The sequence below is a fragment of the Podarcis melisellensis genome (assembly GCF_964234715.1).
Source record: "Podarcis melisellensis genome assembly, chromosome: 9".
NCBI lineage: Eukaryota > Metazoa > Chordata > Lepidosauria > Squamata > Lacertidae > Podarcis > Podarcis melisellensis.
In genome coordinates, this window is record NC_138541.1 from 42,909,067 (window position 1) to 42,931,199 (window position 22,133).

Here is a 22,133-nt window from a genome sequence, read left to right on the forward strand (position 1 = left end):
CTGGTCCATGGGGTCACGAAGAGTCGGACACGACTAAACGACTGAACAACAACAACAAATGTCCCTTAATAGAGGGAAATGGCCAGTAGGGCTCAAAAGGCACAGTTGAGCTGGGGGGTTGCCACTGCTGCTCCTCCTTATATACCAGCACCCACCGCCTCAGATGTCCCTCACATGCTGCCCAATGGTAGGGCTGGCCTAAAGTCAGATTTTCACCAGGCTGAGTTATAAATTTAGATGCAGATCACTCTGCATGTTCATTTCCATTTACACCACAATGCTAACTCAGCTGATGTGTATCTACATCCAGGGCCATTACATGTGACAATGTGCACTGGGACCTTTAGGCTGAGTAAAACCCACTGAAATTAATAGAACTTACTTTTAAGTGGGCATGCATAGGTTTACACTGTTAGTTTTTAAGAGACATCCACACTTTGTAAGCTTATTGTCGCCTGGCTAAAGATGACAGTATAATTCAATTATAAATTTAACCAGCCTGGAACATTTTGGGACCCATTATTGCTTTTTAGAAACACAGAACTTAAATGAGTATGCTCGATTGCTATTCTTTATTGCATAATGTTTCTTTGCTGTGGTGATCCTAACACACAACCCACAGCCAGTCAGATGTGTCACATCAAACTTTGTGCAGTAGAATGTACAAACGAGACCTATGTTGGGAGGGGGTAGGAAAGAATAATTTCTTGTTCTTGAGGGTTTTCTTTTTCCCATATGCAAATATTTTAATTAACATTTCTGTAAGAAGAACTACAAAATTGGAACATTAGGGGAAAGATGCCTGCTGCAGATATTGGCCACAGCTGGTGGGTATATGACACATATTGCATTCCTTCTTTTCTTAACATCTGTGATCAGTTGCGGTAACTCATGCGGGAGTTAGGCATGCGTATCCAGAGATAAACACAGCCTTTTTGTGTGTGTATTTCATGTATATTTATTCAATTTTTATGTTGCTTGTTTTCATCCTGGAAACAAAGCTAACTGAAGTAATTTGGGACACCCACTTTGTCTCCTGAAGCCTTCTGGACTACTTATTGCTTTATTATAAGCGGGCTGGGAAGGAACTGCTTCCTTTTCATCCTAAATAGCCATCATATGTACTGGGCATAGACCTGGGTGAGGAAATCCATGCCATTGCCGGATAAAAATCACTTCAGCTTAACAGAAGTTGCAATCCCATGCATGCTTTTATTACTTTTCTATGAGGTAGGAATTCTTTAAAAATTCAGACCGCACGCTGGAGTAAAAATGGACCAATCCATGCAGCCCACCACTACCTATTTGGAATTTTGCAATCTACAAGCTTTTGCAGTTATCCTAATAAAAGCAACATCGTTCTTGGCTCTTTACACCTATCAAATACATATTTTATCTTAATAGATTTATTTGTTTGTTTGTTAAATGTGTATACCACCCCTCATCTGAAGATTGCAGAGGGGTTCAAAGGCATAAAAAATATATAAAAACACAAAATACATAATGAAAACAAGGGGGAGACAAAACCAATAATCTCCCCCCTCCGCCGTCCTCCCAAACTTATTATTTTTCCACAGCTGGTAGTCAGTATGGTACAGAGGAAGCAAGTATATAACATGGCACACAGCAAGTACACAACATGGCACAAGGATTGTATATTCACTGCCCTCCTGGAGGATGACAAACAGCTGCAGAAACCATGTTCAATTTAGTCAGACAGCGCATTGAGTACATGATTCAAAATTAAACGATTTTTAAAAAATATAAATTCTAATGCAATTGTCACATCAAAGGAAAAAAATTAGAAAATATGTGCAGCACATATAGAACTACTAATATGCAAAGTTAACATGTAAAACTTCGCTGTCGCAACCTCACATTTAGCACGTCATGATTGTAGGCTGTTACTTGATTGGCTACACAAAAGACTTCTATTTCATTTTATGACAGCATAATTACTTCAAATGGCAAATTCCTTTAATAGACACTTCATAAAAATACTTTATTTTAAAGTGCTATTTAAATGAAGGGAAAAAGTTACACCAGAGGACAGCTGCAGAAAACTCATCAACGCAGATTGTCTCAGTAGCATAATTGAAGGCAGCAATACAAAATTATGTTTTGCAGCAACATATTTATAAACAAGAAAGTGCATTTCTTTATGGGAGCAGAGCTAGGCCTCAGAAACAGCACCAATTCTACCAGATTAGTTCTGGCCTTCTGAAATGTTTCTTTTGTCACTATGTCAGAACGTAGCAGTTACTTGGTGCTTTAGAGCACTCGCATTCAACAAATGTGCCGTGAACCATAATTGGGTCGCCACCCCACTTAAGATGGATCACTGCAATGCTGCTGTCCCCATTCAAAAAACTAAAACAAAATCCTGGCGAATTGTTCTGATCAAGGGTGAGGTGCAGAAGCAATAGGAGCTTAGATCCCCAGTGGCCATGAGTGGAATTCATCATCCCTGCTTGCCCACTACACGGGGCAGGTTGCATCCTAATTCCCAGCTAGTGGTGTGTTGGAGTTACTGCTCCATCTGGAGTTCTGCTACTTGAGCCGGCCAGGGCAGAATATGTGCGTGTGAAGGGGGCTATTTGTGAATTCTGGTGTGCCAGCTCCAGGCTGCCACAGCAGAGAAGACACTCTGGCTGCTGGAATAGTTTAGGATCCAGAAAATCCAAAGCTGGTCCAATTCTGCCCCAACGCCATTCTTGGGGGCCTTACATCAGCTACGGTGGTGGGAACACCATTAGTGGCTGCCTGTTGACTGCCTATGCCACTGGTGGGTGCAGTAGGGTCCTCAACCTTGGCTGCAGACACCCCTCACCTCCCAGGCAGGCAGAGATCACCAGTGCCAGGTGGAAGGATATCTCCACCATATCTTACCACCACCACAAACACGCACACACATGCACACACACACACACACAGCGAAGAGTAGGGCTCAGGGGTTAGAATTGATCTCTCAAAGATCAATTCCTCCTATGGGATATCTGCCATCTTCCTTAAAAACTCTGGATTCTGGAGTTTTTTCTTATGAACCAATAAACAAATAAAACAAAACCACTATATGCTCCCGTAACTAGGCAGTAGGGAAAGCTTCAGCCACCTTGAGTGCATGGAAGCATGGGATATAATTTATGGTCACGAAATATATAGACAACTCCACAGAATTGTGACACTAGTAAAACACTCTGCAAATAAATTGGCACATCATTTTCAGCCTCGCCAAAACATGATCCAAAAGCAAGGCCGTCAGTTACACCAAGTTCAGTTTCAGAGTTAGTGTCTTTTATTCTGGCATGTAAGAAGGAGATGTCAGGTATAGTCATTCATTCCATGGCTGACACGTTAGATCACAGCTTTTCATTTCTACATAACTTAAGTTTTGAGTTTTCACTCTTCATTTTGGCCAGTCCTCACCAGCAAGTTTGAAATGTAGCTCATTTCTCTCCCCCCCCCCAACTTGTAATGCTTTCACTTGCAACATTAGTGACAGCAAAGGGGTGGGTTCCTTCCAACACAATGAATGCGATGTGTCCTAGAACAGCATTAGCTGCCATAGTAACAAGCTCTTCTCCAGTCAGCATCATTCACAGACAAGATTGTTGAAATAATTGTCCATATAAATGTCATCATATTTGTGTAATACTAGAAGTCAAAATCAGAGGGCTGTGGTGGTATTTTCCAAACCTTTACTGAGAGTTTGGCACATATGCTGATGAGGATGGCTAACTACATCATATCTAATCAGGATCAGAAACGCCTCCCTCTATAATAATTAAGGGGAATGGCTGTGAAGCAATTCACATACTTAGCTGAAAGGTACTAAAATACTGGAAGTAAAAAGTACTGATTTGAAGATATGAATACAGAAATCAAGGCAAATTATTCTACTGAGGTCAATATGACTGTGCAGAGGAATAAGGGCATGTTTACAAAGACATTCTTGGCTTTCATTTTCCTTTTAACAGATGTACTCAGTAATATTGTTATAGCTTTTAGCAAGTCAATTTTGGTATGTGCAAGTCAGTTGCTCAATTTAATAAACATCTGTTTATTACCCTGTTTAAAAACAAGCATAGTATGGTTAATTGTTACATAGGAATGCATTATGTTTGCATATGCCTCTTTGGAAAGTCCACACATACCAAACCTTTAGTTGTTTATACAGATCATATCCTAGTGTGTGTGATGATGATGTGTCTAAGCCAAGATGAATTACAACAGGCTTTTCTTGCACAACCATTATATTTATAAATAAATATCTACCATGCCTTCTGATTAAATAAGTCACTGAATCTGCATAGCAATTTTTTAAAATGCATCTTCACTTCCACCGGCTTAAAGAGATCAAGTGTATCCAGAAGCAAACTGAAAATGTTCCAATATAGTTTAAATCATTGAAGCTGCAAACCATTTTAAACACTCTGAAATCTTACTAGGGCATAACCAGACTCAGACCTGCAGCCATTGGTGTAGCCAGGATTTGGGGGGGGGGCAGGCTTTTTGTTAGGGGGGGCCATAACTTCAGCTGGCTATGTATTTTTACTGTTTTTTTGGAGGAGGCAATTTTCCCTCCCTCCCCACCCCGCTACACCCATGCCTGCTGTGTTATTTGGGAGGAAAAAGAAAATTCTAAGTATGAAAAGCAAGAGAAAATGCCTAGAGCAGTTTAAGGAATAAACAATCTCCAACATGCTTGTTCACTACTAGAGACGCTTGCACCTCTCCGAACTGGGAGACATGAGTATGAGGGGCCTTAGGTCACAGCACCTGCCCATCCTTCAAAAAAACAACCCAAAGCGGGAAGTGGCATACACATGGCGGCCTTTCTGGAGCAGATGATTATTTGGTTGTGATTGAGTTTTATCTACTTTTTACTGTTAACATTTAACTAAAAATTTCCATCAGGCTTTTATTGGCACATCATATTTTCGCTTTATTACTTATTAGGGACGACCCGATTATTAAATGCCAAGCTCATATTTGTGGCCAACTGACAATGGATCAGTTTAGAACAAAGCGACTCGTTCTTTTTACTATGTGCTAAATTTTAAATATGTGCGATGAAGAGAATCAGTCTTCAAAGAAATCCTTTCACTCCCACACATCCGAATGTGGTTGTAACAAGAACTATTCAGTACAGATCTATGCTAACCATTCATTAAAAAAGAAGCATTTTTAAAAATAAATCCCTCTTTGAATTGCTTATACTTCTCACTGAGAAGACAGGGAACCCTCAAATAAAATATGTGAACATTTCCATACAAGCAGATAGTCTCACACACACCAACGTATTACAAAGAGTGGACTGTATCACACCGAAAAGAAACAAATCTAGATTCTTCTGAAATTGTTATTGTCATATTAACTCACACATTTCAGAAGCAATTAAACACTTAGAAAGAAAACACAGAGAAGGTAAAAAAAAAAGCAGCATGCTTTACACTGTAGAAATAGATAGAAACGTCTGCTGGGAGAATCAACACTAAAATGTAAAATAATTAATGTGAAATTCTAGATAGAATTCCTAGATTCTCCTGCAAAAAAAGGTAATTTCCTCCAAAATGGTACACCTGCTCTCACCGTTTTAGCTAAAGGACAGTCAGGGAATGATCCAACCCCTCTCCTACATGTATGCATGGAACTGCACATGAGGTAGGAGGCTGGAACTCATCACTATGGCAAGCACTCTCTGCATGCATACAAAGCTACAAAAATATTTGAGAAATAAAATGTACGGTATTTCCCCCCTCGAGACAGAGAGATGCATGTCCCACCCCTGAAAGAAAGGGGGGAAACATGGATTTTCTGTAACAAATGCCATCCATATAAACAAAACACCAGCCGATTACCAGGAGAAGTGGACACTTTCCCATCCTTCCGTCACTTGTGCAGATTCACAAACTGCCACCAGAAACCTTTATGTGTGTTTGTGTGTGAAGTTGCCGCTGGCAGGTAATTCAAAAGAAAACACTACATTGTTTGAGCCCTTCTTTGATGTGTCTTTCCACTGTATAAATGAATATCAAGAGGAACAGTAAATTTGGCAGGTGGAGGAAAAGAGATTTACAATTGCTTGCCTAGGTTGGCAGGTTTACTCTAGAATGCCGCTGCTTTCACAAACACCTAGCAACTACCGTGCCTTCAGGTGTAATAAGTTACTGTTCATATTACCCTCTGATGTAGTGCTCACCTTCTCGTATCTTGCTCAGCAGCTTGGTCAACTATGTTTATGCAGCTATTTCTTCCTTATTCATTCAGACTCAGGAAATCAATTTCTTTCTCCATTTATTCAGAGTTTTCACCTAATCTGATTTTCATGCTCCAAATGACTATTATTATAAAATTTATTAATCTCCTTCCATAATCTCCTGTGCTCTTGGCACCACAAACATTATGGAGCAGGCTGAATATCTATATCTTCAACCTGCTTTTGAAATGTGAAAATATATGGAAGGCAATTTGTCAAGAGTATGCAAAATAAATTTAGACACACAAACACACACACACATATAGGGAACGGAAAGTTTGAGAGAGCAATATTCAGATCTAGTGAAGCCAATGGACTTTATACTGTTGACTTCAGTGAGATGTGGCTTGTTTCCAGAGTGACACATCTTGGCCTTGGGTGGGGAGAGGAGTTTAAGGCAAAACCTTGGTTTAGTACTATGAGAGCAAGCCATAGTGATTCTTAGGCATGCATACTCCCTTCTCCAGTGCAGCCACAAGAAGGTATTGGGAAGCTTTCACTTCTGTTTTAAATTAACCACAGCTTTTCATGAAATCTGAACTGGGACAAAATATGGTTAATTTTAACTATGGTTTGCTGAAACAATTCAATTTCAAACCATAGTTTATAGCTCACTTGAGCAAACCATAGTTGAGGTTAACCACAGTTTTCTATTTAGACAACACAGCAAAAGAGAAGCTTCCAGACTTTCTCCTTGTTGAGAGGAATAGAGGGCATGGGAGAGGTGTCTGCGATCAAGGCTTGCTTCAGTTCATTCTTGTAATGCTAAACCACAGTTTAGTGTTAAATGAAAACATACTCAAAGTATTACAAAGCCCATTTAAAAATGCAGCCGAATCATACTCATGTTTACGTTCTACTGTATTCAATGGGACTCACTCCCAAGTAAGTGTGCCTCAGATTACAGCAAAAACAGTATATGTCACAGCAGGTCTGCCTGAGAGTAGTTCGTAACTTACCTTTGAAATGTTACTTGAGCGGCTTGTTGAGCGGCCTGGAGATTTCTCATTCTGTAAAAAGAATAGTAAAGGTTGCTTAGCTTCTGTCTAAACCAGAAAATTAAAATTTGCACAGCATTATCTTTTGCTTTAACTCTCAGCATCTGAAAATCTACAAAGTTCATGTCATTGAAGGATTACCAGCTGGTATCCAAAGAAGTACTTTAAGCAAGCTCAAGACCTCAGGAATTTTAGTTATTTCTTCTTTCCACAGCAGATCTTTATGTTTTAATCATAATTTTAAAAATCCCCACAATCTGTTGTCCAAGAAAGGAAGTTAGAAGCCCCTTAGGGCATGTGGAACTAGTTATGCATTTCTTTGGTTTCTAGCCATTGTTTAAAATTACTTAATAAATGTCAAATCTGGGAAAGAGAGAAAGCTGACAGTCTCTGTAGCTTCTGAATGTTGCTCTGCACAGCTGCAGGCACTATATGTGGGATGCCACCAAGAACATGAGGAAGAACTAGCTATGTATCCTAGACATTTTCCAACAATATTTAAAGCGTATTTACAAATCAAAGAAAACCATGTACATCTAGGCATAAAACTATCTTGACTCATATGAATGGAGCCTGACGCTAAAACTCAGCTAGATATTGTTATGTATAATATACATACACAGACACAAGGAGTTAAAGGAAAGTATTTCTTAAGCCAGGGGTCCCCAAACTAAGGTCCGCGGGCCAGATAAGGCCCAAGGGACTCGTTTATCCAGCCCACGGCGACCCCCGCCACCCGCTCTTACCGGCGCTGTGCTGCGTGGGTCGGAGGGGCAGCAGAAATAGCTTGTGCACATGCGCAAGCATTATTTCCGGTGCATATCTGGGTCAGAGGAGGCCTGTGCACATGTGCACAAGCTATTTCCTGTGCTCCTCCGCCCCGGAAGTGCGCTGGAAATAATGTGTGCGCATGCACATGGGCACGCACTCCTCCGCATGATCAGCGCTGGAGACACCAGCTCGAGGTGCGGTAAGCTTGCTGACCCCTGGCTTAAGCAGTAGTTATGCCCAGGTCAGCAGAAAGATGCCTCCTAGTTGAATGGTACTTAACTCCCAACACAAGTAGGCATATATTACAGAAACTTGCCAATGATTAAGTCCTTGAGGGATACCAACCATCAAGCAAAGCTTGAATTTGTCATGTTTCCAGTAAGGATTCTAGACAACAACACCCTGCAATATCTCAACTATGAAGCCCCTATTTCTTTTCATCCTGAGAAGCAGCAAAAAAAGAGAAGGTGGTGATGTTCTGAGAGGGAAACCATCTTAGTAGGACAGATCATAGTTGGATGACCTACAATTTTGTCCTTGGAGAAACAAGTGAACCCAACTACAGCCAAGTTTGTTCTTTGGAAAATTGGACAGAGATGCAAAAGCCGGGGAGGTGGGGGAAAGTAGAGGAGAATATCTAAAAATGGTTGTCGGCACAATGGGTGGGAGAGGTGCATACTGGACTTTTCTGTGTACTTTTAAAAACATAACTGGACCACTGGTACAAGCAGAGATAGAGCTGCAATCAGTGGCTCACCATGTCTCCACACAATACTTCAGTTAGAATTGCTAAGCTAAAGCCTATGCACAAAAAAGAGCAAAATTATGTTCATTTCACAATGCATATGTAAAGATCCTGCCATAAATATTAATGTATTTACAGACGTTACTTGCTAATTGCTAAGGCATATGTCAAGCGCATTTAGGTTACGAACATCTATGGCAACAGAATAAAATACAGTACTATTTCTATATTTTCCCCATCAGACGTATCTCTTATTCAGCTCTGGAATGTTTCTTTAGTTTCCTACAACATTAATCAATGCATCCAAGTAACAACTTAGTTTTTGACTTGTCTGAGCATGTCACAGTCACCTTCTGTTGCTTCTTTGCTCATGCCTAAATTACAGTCATACCTCATGTTACGTCCGCTTCATGTTACATTCTTTCAGGTTATGTTCTGCGGCGACCCGGAAGTACTGGAAAGGGTTACTTCCGGGTTTCACCACTCACACATGTGCAGAAGTGCAAAATGACGTCACACGCATGTGCAGAAGCGGTGAATTGCAACCCCTGCGTGCGCAGACGCACCGCTGCGGGTTGCATTCTTTTCATGTTGTGAACGGGCCTCCAGAACGGATCCCGTTCGCAACCAGAGGTACCACTGTACCTGGAAATCATTAATAGCATGTGAGAGTGCACCAACATTTAATACTAGGTTAAGGCTAAGGAAGCTTGAGTATTCATTTACAGTTTTACAAAAGGTATGAACAGCAAAGTATATTTTTGTTGTTTCCTTTACCCCCAGCCTGCAAACATGTTCAAGTTGCTGTGCAACATGTACAAGGTACACTAGCCTGTCAGATAAAGCATGCTTTTATAATTAAAACCATTTATATGTTTCCAAGCACAATTCGCAGGCTATACATGAGAGTCAGGCATGCCAACTCTAGGGGGCAGAGATGTCGTCAGCCCCTTCAATATTCCTTAGCAAAGGGCTCAGCCTCCCAAATATTCAAGGCGCAAGGGAGACCGGCACAGCCAGGCGTAAGGCCTAGCTGAAAGCTGCACTGGCTCAGATGGTGTCAGCAGATGTTGCACAGGCTGGTGCAACATCGCACCAGCCCAAGCCAGTCCCTGTAGCATCTCCTGACACCAGGGGGACTTGCATGGCCTAGTAGAAGGCTGAACTGGCCTGTGCTGAATCTCCCATCACTGCACAGGCCAGTGCAGACTACACCATGTCCGCTACACCATGTCAGTCTGGCCTGCATGGCGTTGGAAGATGTGTATGACATCATGTGATGAATGTCACACAGATATAAGAAGGTAGGTCCTAGAAAGAAGAGAAAAAACACCTAGCAATTTTATCTATAAAGGATTTTGCTGGGCTCTCAGTCCGTGACTTCCTGGCTGCACAAATATATCACACAGCTTGCTTGAGATTTAATGTTTTCCACCTTGACTCCCAACAGAAGCCTATAGTCCTCTTCAACATTTAATGATTTTGTTTTAGAACTCCTATTTCTGCTTTAGAAAGTTAGTGGCAATATGTTAGTATTAACATGGTTGCTTCTTTGGAAAGTATGTATCAATTTCTAGAGAAGTGGGCATGTTAATGTCAAATAAATGAGCAACTGTTATGAAAAGCTGGTGTAAAAGTTATGCATGTAACAAAAATAAAATTATGACAAGGGCCAGTGTATATAAAAACAAAGCCTCACTCAATACTAAGTTCTATTGGGTGTTTTTTTTTTAAAAAAAAGAAAAAATCTAGAGATATGAAAGAAGCAGAAATAAAGAGATGCTGTCACCGCCTTTCCAAACCACAAAGGAGAATAGGTAATTTTTTACACCAGGAAAATCTATAGAATGAGGCTCACAACTACCATCTTTTATCATCCTTTTTTCCAGTATCTCAATCAAATTTAGGCACTTTGATTAGTATTCCTTCTTCCCATTCTGATTAAAGTACATTTAACCTTCAAATAGGGACGCATGTGGCGCTGTGGGTTAACCCACAGAGCCTAGGACTTGCCGATCAGAAGGCTGGCGGTTCTTATCCCCGTGATGGGGTGAGCTCCCATTGCTCGGTCCCTGCTCCTGCCAACCTAGCAGTTCGAAAGCACGTCAAAGTGCAAGTAGATAAATAGGTACCTCTCTGGCAGGAAGGTAAACGGCGTTTCCGTGTGCTGCTCTGGTTCGCCAGAAGTGGCTTAGTCATGCTGGCCACATGACCCGGAAGCTGTACGCCGGCTCCCTCGGCCAGTAAAGTGAGATGAGCACCGCAACCCCAGAGTCGGTCACGACTGGACCTAATGGTCAGGGGTCCCTCTACCTTTTTTAACCTTCAAATGCAGCATACGAAACATATAAGAAAGAATGAAAGGCACATGTCTGTTCCATTTCTTCTTTCCTTATTTAAAGCTTTTAAAAATTCTATTTCTGAAGTAAAGTTTTGGTTTGAAGAAATGTGTAAGGGAATTCACACAACTGAATGTAAAGGGTACACAGCATATAAACTGTCTTGACTTTTATATGCAAGAGATCAACAGGAGATCAGCAGGTGGCTAACACGAAAGCTCATACCAGTAACAAACTTAGTTGCTCTCTAGGGGTTAGAAAGGGTCTTGCAAACAGTCTACTTCCCCCTCCCCCCCAAAAAAAACTCATAAAAGTATATACAGCCACAGGCAACTGAAAATTGGTAGGATTTGATTCCTCTAATCAGTGGATATTTTGTCTCCTCTCATTGAACCTGATGGGGAAAGGGAATTCAACCCAAATTGGAATGAGTGGTGGGAAATAAAAAGGCAATCTCAAGCCACAGTCAAGGTCAGTTGGTGGGTCTGTCACAGTAAATAAGTGAGCAAAGAAAAGGACAGAAGCAGTAGAGCTGGAACCTGACGCTAAGCAGAGAACATAAAGGCTTAGAGGTTTGAGATGCCTGACAGAAGCCAACAACTGAAATGACTCAAAGAAGCTGAGGAGGTCTCTGGGTGAAAGTCACTGCCCCAGAGGCAGCCTTCGAGAAAGTACTAAGACCAATTCAGTAGGGTTGCTGAGTACCTGACGAAGCAGAGTTTGCTGGCACTGAAGATTACAGCAAAAGTCCTGATAGAAGCCTGATAGACGCGGCTGTGGACCTGAGTGAAGACTGCAAGTAGAGTCCTCAATGCCTATAGGTGAGGAATTGAATCCCTTAGAATAGTCTTCTTAAATGTTATAGTGCGTAAGCCTTTTAGTTAACGAAACAGTATCCAAGTAAAGTTCAACATATGAATTAGTATTACCATCTTTTTACATTGTTAATTAAAGTAAAATATATTTTGTGAAGCTTTCCACTGCTTTGTACCACTCTTATGCATAGCTACTGATTGGTAAACCAAGGCTTTGACTTTGTATTTATAGAAAGTGGCAGGAGTAAAAGGGTTGGATAGATAAGTAAAAGTTTTCAGCCTGAAGTAGAGAAAGCAAAACAGCTGAATTGTGTTTCAACAACAACAACAATAATAATAATAAAACAATTGTGTCGGAGATGGGGGTAGTTCGTTACGATCTGGTGGCAGTGCGGTGGGAGTTGTGACAGAACTTCATCTAGCTCTGTTCTTAGTGGAGCAGAGATTTATCTACAAAATATAAATGTTTAGATTCGTTAATTTAGAAGACAAATTGAATTATTTGGGAGCCAGAATAGCTCGCAAGGAAATCCATCAGGCCATGCTAATTGGCAGACAACAGTCAATTAACATCCAAGATGAAAGAGTAGCCAAGTACTTGACAAACAGCCAAACGCATTTCAGAAAGAAAAGTACATTAATTAAATACACAGAACAGAGGTGCCTCAATTAGTACAGAGCTGGAAAACAACCTTGTTTATTTTATTTACAGCACATAAAATGTGGATCTTTTTTGTACCGTCCTAACAGTACATTCCTGCACACTACTCAAAAATGAGTCCCCCTGAGTTGGGTAGGACTTACTCCAAGCACATTGGTAGTGGATGACAGCAGAGCAGATTTGCTTTACAGAAGCCGTGGGGGTCACAATTCATTCCATGAAATCATTTTTAGAAAAAAGCAAATTTGCGAGTAAGAGTCTTGGAAATCAGAGAGCTGAAAAGAAATGGCTGTTACTTCTGCACCTTATATGTTGATGTAGCATAAAGTGTAAAATAACTACAAGAATAGGTTTTGTTGTACCTAACACTTTCCTTCAATAATATGTTTTGTAGGCCAATAGCTCTTTTAGCACTATTGCTAAATTTTATCAAGTTGCAGAGAGAGCCACATTCCTACTCTATGTCTACCAATTGTATATATTAAAATAGATGCAGTAGCTATTTTCCCACTGCACAAACTGGTTATTGTTGCATGCCAAATTTATATACAATAGAACACCGGATCTTACTTGCCCTGTCAGCTGTATTTATTTGGATATTCTGCATTTTGCTCCAAAAACAAATTTCATTTGCCATGAAACTCACTGGGAGACCTTGGGTCAGTCATCACATTGAAGGATTGTTGTGGGAATAAAATGAGGAGTGAGGTAATGAATGCTGTACCTTTACTGGTCAGCCATTGGATGAATGCTATAGAATATTTAAGTTATTACATTTAGAATTCTTAGAAGCTTCCACCATGAGCTCCTTGGTGGAAGCTTCTAAGAATTCTAAATGTAATAAATTAAATATTCTATAGCATCCATCCAATGGCTGACCAGTAAAGGTACAGCAACTTTTTTTTAAAAAAAGGAAATACCTGGACGCCAAAAATATTCATGAAAGGGTACATTTTACAGTAGAACCTCGTTTTTCGAACATAATCCATTCCAGAAGATCGTTCGACTTCCTAAACCAGGCATCAGCAAGTTCAGCCCTCCAGATGTTTTGTGACTACAACTCCCATCATCCCTGACCACTGGCCCTGTTAGCTAGGGATGATGGGAGTTGTAGTCCCAAAACATCTGGAGGGCTGAGTTTGCCTATGCCTGTCCTAAACGTTCGAAAACCGAAAACTGAAAGCAGAAGCCTCAATACAATAGGGAAACTCAAAACAGAAACTGTGTGGCACATTCAGCTTCTGAAAATCATTCAAAAACTGAAGCAGTTACTTCCGGGTTTTCGGCATTCAAAAGCTGAAATGTTCAACTTCCGAGATGGTTGAAAACCGAGGTTCCACTGTATATGGAATTTGAAAAGTGAATGCTTGAAGGGTAAATGCAAATAAAAGTATCCTCTTCTCCCTCTCTATGGCCTATGAAAGCTCTTTATTATGATCAAACACTGACCTCACTCTCCATTAAGATGCTGCTTTTATAGAGCTATGGCAGCAAACATCTCACATAAGCAAGCTCCATGCTGATCTCCATGACAACAGGTTATATTCTCTACCAATAAAAACTACTGTGTCCAAGGTTATTCCTCTTTTTCTTTTTCCTGTGCAACTGGCATAATGCAGAAATATAAAGCTGCAATGATTAGCTATTCATTGTGAGATTACACTTAATGACAAGATGTCTGCAACCCTCCAAAAATCAATGAAATAAAACTTTTAAGACATTCTGATAGTATGTTCATAGTAGATGCTTACATTTTGATAGTCTTCATCTTGCTGGTTAAGTGAATATAGCCTTTATTTCTACTAGAATCCTTTCTAGTAGAAATCCTTAGCTGATGGATTTCTAGCTCTTTTGTAACTGAACTATGGGATAATCCATTCAGACAGGAGAGCAAACCATGGGGATATTGGAAGTGTGCTGATGTGGCAAAGGGTGTTTGCCCAGGCCACAGTTTGCCATGCTAAGATGCAAAGGGAAACTGGTTTCTCACTAACAAGAAACTTGAAATCTCTTCCCTTTGTGCTTGCAGGAAGGGGCAGAGGAAGAATATGCTGAAGGCCTATGTGATTCCTTTCCATATCTCCAGAACATAGTAGGATTCATAATACAAGTGCACTCTAGTATGTAGCCTTTCCTTAGACTTGGGAGATTTCCTGAGCTGGTCTGGGCTAGGTTTTGATCAAGTGATCAAGTGTCAGATGCTAGCACAGTAACTCCACAAAGCAGTTGTCTAGCTAAAAAATAAAATAAAAAATGTTTTGGTAATCTTAGTGGCATTCTTGTTGCATCCACTTAAAACCACACAACACCACCTTGTCATCTAGGCCGGGCATAGATCACTTGACACAGTTGCACAATGCAGTGCTCACTGTTACAGACACATTCAGCCTCAATTTTGTGTGGACCACACAGGACTGAAAGTTAGGGATGGGGCACCTCTGACCCATGGGCCAAATTTGACCCACAAGGCTGTTTTCCCCATACTCAACTTCCTAACATCTGACATCATTTGCGTCATCGGGTATGGGGCAGGTTACATGACCATTACATTGGCTACATGATCAAGGTCTCCGTGAGGAATTCAATAATGCAGCTAATCCCTATATAAAGCAACTCTGTCAGCCCCATGTTTGTGGCTTGGGAAGTTCTAAGTGTAGGGCTGTTGTCAGGGTCCAATAAGGATCAGGCCCACTAGACCAAAAAGATTCCCCATCCCTGCTATGGAGCCTTGCAGCACAACCCATCAATGAGGGTAACACCACATCAAACATCAGTTGCTTTCCTATATTCATTGAGAAATAAGTTGTTGAAATAGATAGACTGGAGGCATAGTGACAACTTTCTACTTTATACACAAATGTACTGAAAAATACTCACCACCCTCAATCAAAAGCAGCAGAGGATAGCCTGGGTAGAGAGAAAATGAGAGGGTTTCTCTCCTCTCTGCCTGTGCAACAGCGATACCAGATCAGTCAGGAGGAGGAGAAACCTAGCTGTCATTTCTTCAACTTCAGAGAAAAGAAAGAGGCCACTCTGTGGCCTGGTTTGCACATAACACTAAGGACATGAGTTGTTTAAGAAACCACAAGTTAAACACAGGTTGTCTCCAGATGACTGGAGAAATAAGTCATATTTCCCTCCAATGTTTGTTTTGCTTTCCAGCTACTCTTGCCTCTTGTCTTTATAGCTGAATGAATTTATGGAGTAGGGTGTTCAAACAATCCATGGTTAAGACACATTATGGTTTATTGCCTGTAAACACATAGTCCAGGAAATCATGGCTTAGCTGTGCAAACCAACTAGCTTGGCAGGCAAAGTCAAAGATAATAATAATTTATTATTTATATCCCACCCATCTGGCTGAGCTTCCCCAGCCACTCTGGGCAGCTCCCAATCGAGTGTTAAGATCAGGTGATGAAACATGTGGCTGCTCTACAACTCTGCAATGATTTACATTTATTAATTGATTCTTATTTATTGATTATTAATTGAATTTAATAATCAGGCTTTGGGGGAGTTTTGCTTAAGTACAATATTTTTCCTGTTTTCTATTTTAAAAGCTTATTTTTGTACAGAATACAACTGAATACAAAACAGCTTGGGGAAAATTGAATATGGTAACCAGATTGTTCAGTTTAATAAGGAATTGAAAATTATGCTAAATTGCAAATAGTGTCTTTAACAGGAGGCATACCTACTATATTAACACATGTTTTGTGCAAAATGCAATATTAAAAACTATATAACATTTTCTAATTGAAATAAAATCTAACAATCGCATAGCTCACCTGTATCAGAAAAAAGTTGCAAAAAGTTACATGTCATAAGATGGGTTTCACAAATTGTCTTTGCTGACTTATTGCATTTTAAGGAGCCTTAATCTGAATATGCTAATATAAAGAGACATGAGGCTTAAGATCAAATCAGCAATCCACTGTCCTTTAGATGACAGTCTTCCATTTATTCCGAGTTTACAGATAAAAGCTTTCAGGAAACAATTACCTTATGTGTCTTTTCCATTAGCCATGCAGTACATGGAACTGACCAGTTGATTTTTATCTTTTGTCACATTGTATCTTTTGTGTGTTAGCCTGATCTTTCATTCTCTGGACAGACTGGAGCATTCCCTTTATGTGGAGGAGGATCAGGAAGAAGTGTCCTTGCTGCATACTATAGGGGTGAGGTTGGAAGAATGGGTAATTTAATTGATGGTGAAGCGGGGAGTGGATAAGATCTAGTACTGCTCATTTTATCTGGAGCCTAGTAGGGGAAGGGTTTAGCTCTTTGTCTGGGTCCTAAACAAGAATTCATTGAGAGAAAAGTTAGTAAGAAAGAGTGGAGAGGAGCCCTAAGAGGGAGATGAAGGACTTGGAGGACTGGAACTTGCTGTTGAGTGAATACGTTTACAGTTGCCAGAGATGTTTATCAATTTACAGGTGCTCACTGTATATTTTACATTTATTTAAAAGTATATTATAATTTTTTCCAAAATGTTTTGTTGGTATGCTTTTCCGCAAACATATAAGGAATATATGCAATGGAAAGAGCAAGCAAGTGAAGGAGGCTAACAGCACTGATTGAAACCAGCAATATAAAAGCAGCAAGAAAATACCAAACACTGAATCACAGAATCATAGAACTGTGGAGTCAGAAGGGACCCAGAGGATCAAATGGGTCAGTGCCCTGCAATGTGGGAGTCTCAACTAAAGCATCCATCACAAATGGCCATCCAACCTCTACTTAAAAACCTCCAAGGAAAGAGAGTCCACCACCTTCCAGTGGACTTGGTTCTACTGTCGAGCAGCTCTTACCACTGGAAAGTGCCTTCTGATGTTTGGTCAGAATCTCTTTTCTTGTAACTTGAAGCCATTAATTTGGGTCATACCCCCTGGAGCAAAGGAAACAAGCTTGCTCCATCATCCATGTATCAGCCCTTTAGATATTTGAAGATACGCCTCCTCTTTTCCAGGCTTTTCAATCTACTTAACTTTTTTTATCTACAAAAATATCTTTGCTCTACAGATCAATTCAAATAAAAAACCAACTCTACAAAATGACTGAACTAATTGTAAACCTTACACATTTTGGGAGCTAATAATGCTTGATGCTGAAGAGGAAATTTTTTTGTTGAGGTTTGGAAACATTTTATGGCAACAATCAGAAGAAAACTGACTTCCACCACAAACTGCATCGAAACTTAGTCTCATAGAAAAAACGGACAGGTAACACACCTCTTAAGTCATTTGAGATGGAAAGTAAACTGTCTTATAATGCCCATTTATCATGTAAGATAAGTGATGATATAATTATATGAAAATACATGGATTGTAAAATAAATTGCCATGAATACTTGATCAGCTAAAGAAGCTATAGAAAAAAAGTTTTAATACGAAAATACAATCTGAGTTTGGAATAATCTCTGCCCAGGTTCATATAAACTGTGTTCAATACAAAATTATTGATTGTGAGAGACCAAGGCAAAGAGTGATGGCATAAATTCTAGAGCTCAGATATTTCGGTCTCTCCCTAGCAGAGAAGTCATGAACAGTTATTAATTCAGAGTAAGCTTGCTCATAAGGCACTACCCTTTTATGCCTTATTGTTTTACTAAACCTCTGTGAAGTCTTATTTGCCTCTTCCATCAAAAGTTGCAGCAGCATCCATCCAATGACTAACTTACTAGACACTTTTGCTGAAAGATTAGAGAGCAAGAAACTGCCTTGGGGGGGGAAATGGGGAGCAGCTAAGTGCTCTTTAAAGAGAATGGACCAGATGCTGACTGGTAGTATAAGCATATAATTTTTCAGACTGCCATCACTGGAGCAAATTAAAGATGTGATTTATGCAAGATCAGTGCAGACTCTGTGCACTATGACTCCCAAGGATAATTATTATCTATGTTCTGAAGGACAAACTACAGTTCTGTAAAGGTCACTAAGCACTATAGAATCTTGTGTGCTGGAATCTTAAAGGAACAAAAAGAATACCCAAGGACCTGCAAAATGATGGATGAGAATAAACTACTGCTGTGTTTATAGCACTGTCAAACATTATATAGGAGTCTTACTTATTCCCCTAAATGATAGGCATCTATCTAGGCACTAGTTATAACTCATTTCTGAGCATCACTATATGCCTAGGTACTACCTAAATCAGATCACAGCTGATAGCCAAGAAGGAATGAACAGCAATAAATGATAGGTGCATCCATACTTTTTAGCATGTAAAACCTGAACATTCTCAGACCTTGCCAACAGCCAGAGAGCTCTGGGATCCAATATAAACATTGTGTTAAGCATGTTATTGGTCCTTGAGCAATACTAAATAGCAGCTACATTGGGGAGGGATCTAGATTTTGATCGAAACATTACCACACTTCTGAAATGGAGTGCTCCACAACTGATATCTAATAAACAACTGATACCTACCGTAATAAACAATAGTTTATTAGTTTAGACCTTTCCTTTCCCTCCTACAATGGATACAGCAAAACAATTTTACAAATATTCATCTTGATTATCATTTTCCAAATCTGAAGTCAATGCAATGAAACTAAATTCAGGACTGATTAAGAAAAATATTTCATCTGCTAATTTATCTCAAAGCACTTAATGTTTTGCTCTTATATTTATCATTTTAACTTCTACATTTCAAAGTACATTTTTTGAAACATTGCAAGTGATTTATTTTCTTAATGCTGTAAGTTCATTAATTGTACCACTCTATAGGGCCCATTTGGTTGTACTAGATTTCTCCACTGCTCAAAATTTAACTTGAATCATTTGCATTTAGAATCTTTTCAGCATTTTTCAGACAAACTTAATTTTCAGCACTAAAATAGCTAAACAAAAGAATTTTTTTAAAAAGACAACATGACACTTTCCTATTCATTCAATGCAAGCTCATTGTTTCTATAAAAACACATTTTGTTTTTAAACGAAATACTCAAATTTTGTTGCATTGTTTTGAGTTCCTAGGCTATATGAAAATTTCTATGGCCCCAGAGTATGCATTCTATAATCAATGAATGCAAATAAAATTTTACAGTTTGTTTAAACAAAATGTGAACTTCAGCAGCTGTATTGGGGTGAACTGGAAAGGTGTAGGCAAGAAAAAGAAAGCTTGGGTTGATTTGTAACACACATTCCATTTTTACATTACCAACCATTGTGTTTCTCCGAAGGTTATAGTTACCAAATAATTCAAATCCCTTTGTTACCAAAATCTCATCCCAGATCAACAACCACAATCTGTTTTATCTGTTAAATGGTTTCCTGCCTTTCTTCAACAGTTTTCTCAGTTGCCTTGAAGGGCAGTAGAGATCCAAGAATATAGGAAGTAAATAAAATGTGTGGCCCTAATAAAAAGGAAAAGGGTCGCCTGACCATTAGGTCCAGTTATGGCCAACTCTGGGATTGTGGTGCTCATCTCGCTTTATTGGCCAAGGGAGCTGGCATACAGCCACCTTGAATAGTCACTTTGAATTCAGCACTAAAATATATAGAGATTTAAGGGAAGGGAAAGGATGTGGGTGGTGCTGTGTGTTAAACCACAGAGCCTAGGACTTGCCAATCAGAAGGCTGGTGGTTCAAATCCCCGTGACGGGGTGAACTCCCGTTGCTCGGTCCCTGCTCCTGCCAACCTAGCAGTTCAAAATCACATCAAAGTACAAGTAGATAAATATGTACCGCTCCAGTGGGAAGGTGAACGGCGTTTCTGTGCGCTGCTCTGGTTTACCAGAAGCAGCTTATTCATGCTGGCCACATGACCCGGAAGCTGTATGCTGGCTCCCTCGGCCAATAAAGTGAGATGAGCGCAGCAACCCCAGAGTCGGTTACGACTGGACCTAATGATAAGGGGTCCCTTTACCTTTACCTAAGGTAAGGGAAAGGGGGAATCTTGGCAATTGTAACAGGTTTTCATAAGTGCTCCGTGGTGAAATCCATGTGTTGTTAAGATGCATAATAATAAAATATTAGCTAACTGCAGGGGCCTTCTGAATAGATGCCAATTTCACTATTAGTAGGAATGACATAGCAGCCTGTGTTTTGTTGGCCCCAAAATGGAAAGTGAGCAAGGTCCCTTGCAAAGAGGATTGGCAACTTAAGGTTTTAGAATATGCAGAACTTGCAGTTTTAACCTAAAGAATAAGCGAGCACGAAGAACATATATTTTAAGAAGAGTGGGAAATATTGACTGTATGGAAAATAATTGTACACAGTTGAAAACGCTGGCAGCTTTAACAGAGCTTTATTTATTCAACAGAGTAAATAATTAAAAATTAGTCCAGTAGCACCTTAGAGACCAACTAAGTTAGTACTGGGTATAAGATTTCATGTGCATGCACAATTCTTCTTTGTATTTGAAGAAGTGTGCATGCACACGAAAGCTTATACCCAGAACTAAGTTGGTCTCTAAGGTGCTACTGGCCTATTTTTTTATTTCGACTGCATCAGAGCAACACAGCTACCACCTCAATCTAGAGTAAACAATATTTTATTTATGTAAAAGTGGAAAATTGCTTTGAATAGTTATAGTAAAATATGCAGGAAACTATGATATGTGATATGAACCATGGAAGGAGAAGGAGGGAAGTCATTGGATGTTTTAAAGTTTGTAAAATATGTGTGTGTGAGAGAGAGGGGGGGAGGGGGTGGCTGAGAGAGACGAATGACTGAATTTATCAGAAAATGCCTAGTCACCATCTGTGATGCTTACATGAACTAAGGAAGACCTAAAAGTAATAATGGAAATAGGACATAATGGTCTCCTGCTGCTGCTTAAAAGCCAAAACGAATAGTGACTCACTCATGATTATTCAGAAGTAGGAGATATTGATCTTGGGGCAAACGGCTGCAGTGACATTTTTATTATGCCAGGATATTGAAAGAAGCATAGTCATTTGCATTGTTATAAGATCAAGGCAGGTACAGTGAAATAGTTGAATATTCTTCAAAGTGCTGCATGGACCACAGCAACAGACCTGAACACTTCAGTCCACTCCATATGTATAAATTGCAGCAGAGACCACAGCTAAGTGTCCCTACTCTCCCTCCCTCAGTTAAAAAGAAAACAAAAGTAAGCTTGCTATGGGTTTACTTGTTGAAGAGGACTAGGGGGGATTTTACTCACCACACAACTGACTAATTCATGATGAGATTTTTCCCTTCTCATAGCAACATGCATAGTTGATAGATTACAAAGTATACTCAGTACTTTTTTTTAAAGAAACGTAGGTGTCTGTAATCATCACAAAGTTGTTACAGTAAATGCCACACTTTTTAACAACAAAAAGAGGTGCCGGTACTGGGTACCCTTGAGTGCCTCCTGAAAAAAGCACTGAATATACTTGTTTTGTTCTCAATAACAACAAAATGTTTTGAAGTTATTCTTTGTCACAACTTGCAATGTTGGTGGGGAAGGGGCAGGATCCATAGTCTAATAAGGGGACCCCCACAAGGGAGCTTGGGTAGGGCTATCCTAAGGCCTCAGCTCTACCTCAGGGGCTGGGGCTGGCTGCCTTGCACCCAGGTTCATGTGGGGGC

The 22,133-nt window shown here is 39.9% G+C and overlaps 1 protein-coding gene across 7 annotated transcripts in view; it reads right to left on the minus strand.

Annotated features, from left to right (window-relative positions):
• The window catches only part of MARCHF1 (membrane associated ring-CH-type finger 1), a 113,619-nt gene that overhangs the window by 38,045 nt on the left and 53,441 nt on the right, over positions 1-22,133 (minus strand). For all 7 annotated transcript variants that reach the window (XM_081926085.1, XM_081926081.1, XM_081926082.1 and 4 more), the window contains one exon: positions 7,219-7,269. In XM_081926085.1, the coding sequence (XP_081782211.1) occupies positions 7,219-7,269 (51 nt within the window). The remainder of the gene's footprint in view (positions 1-7,218; positions 7,270-22,133) is intronic.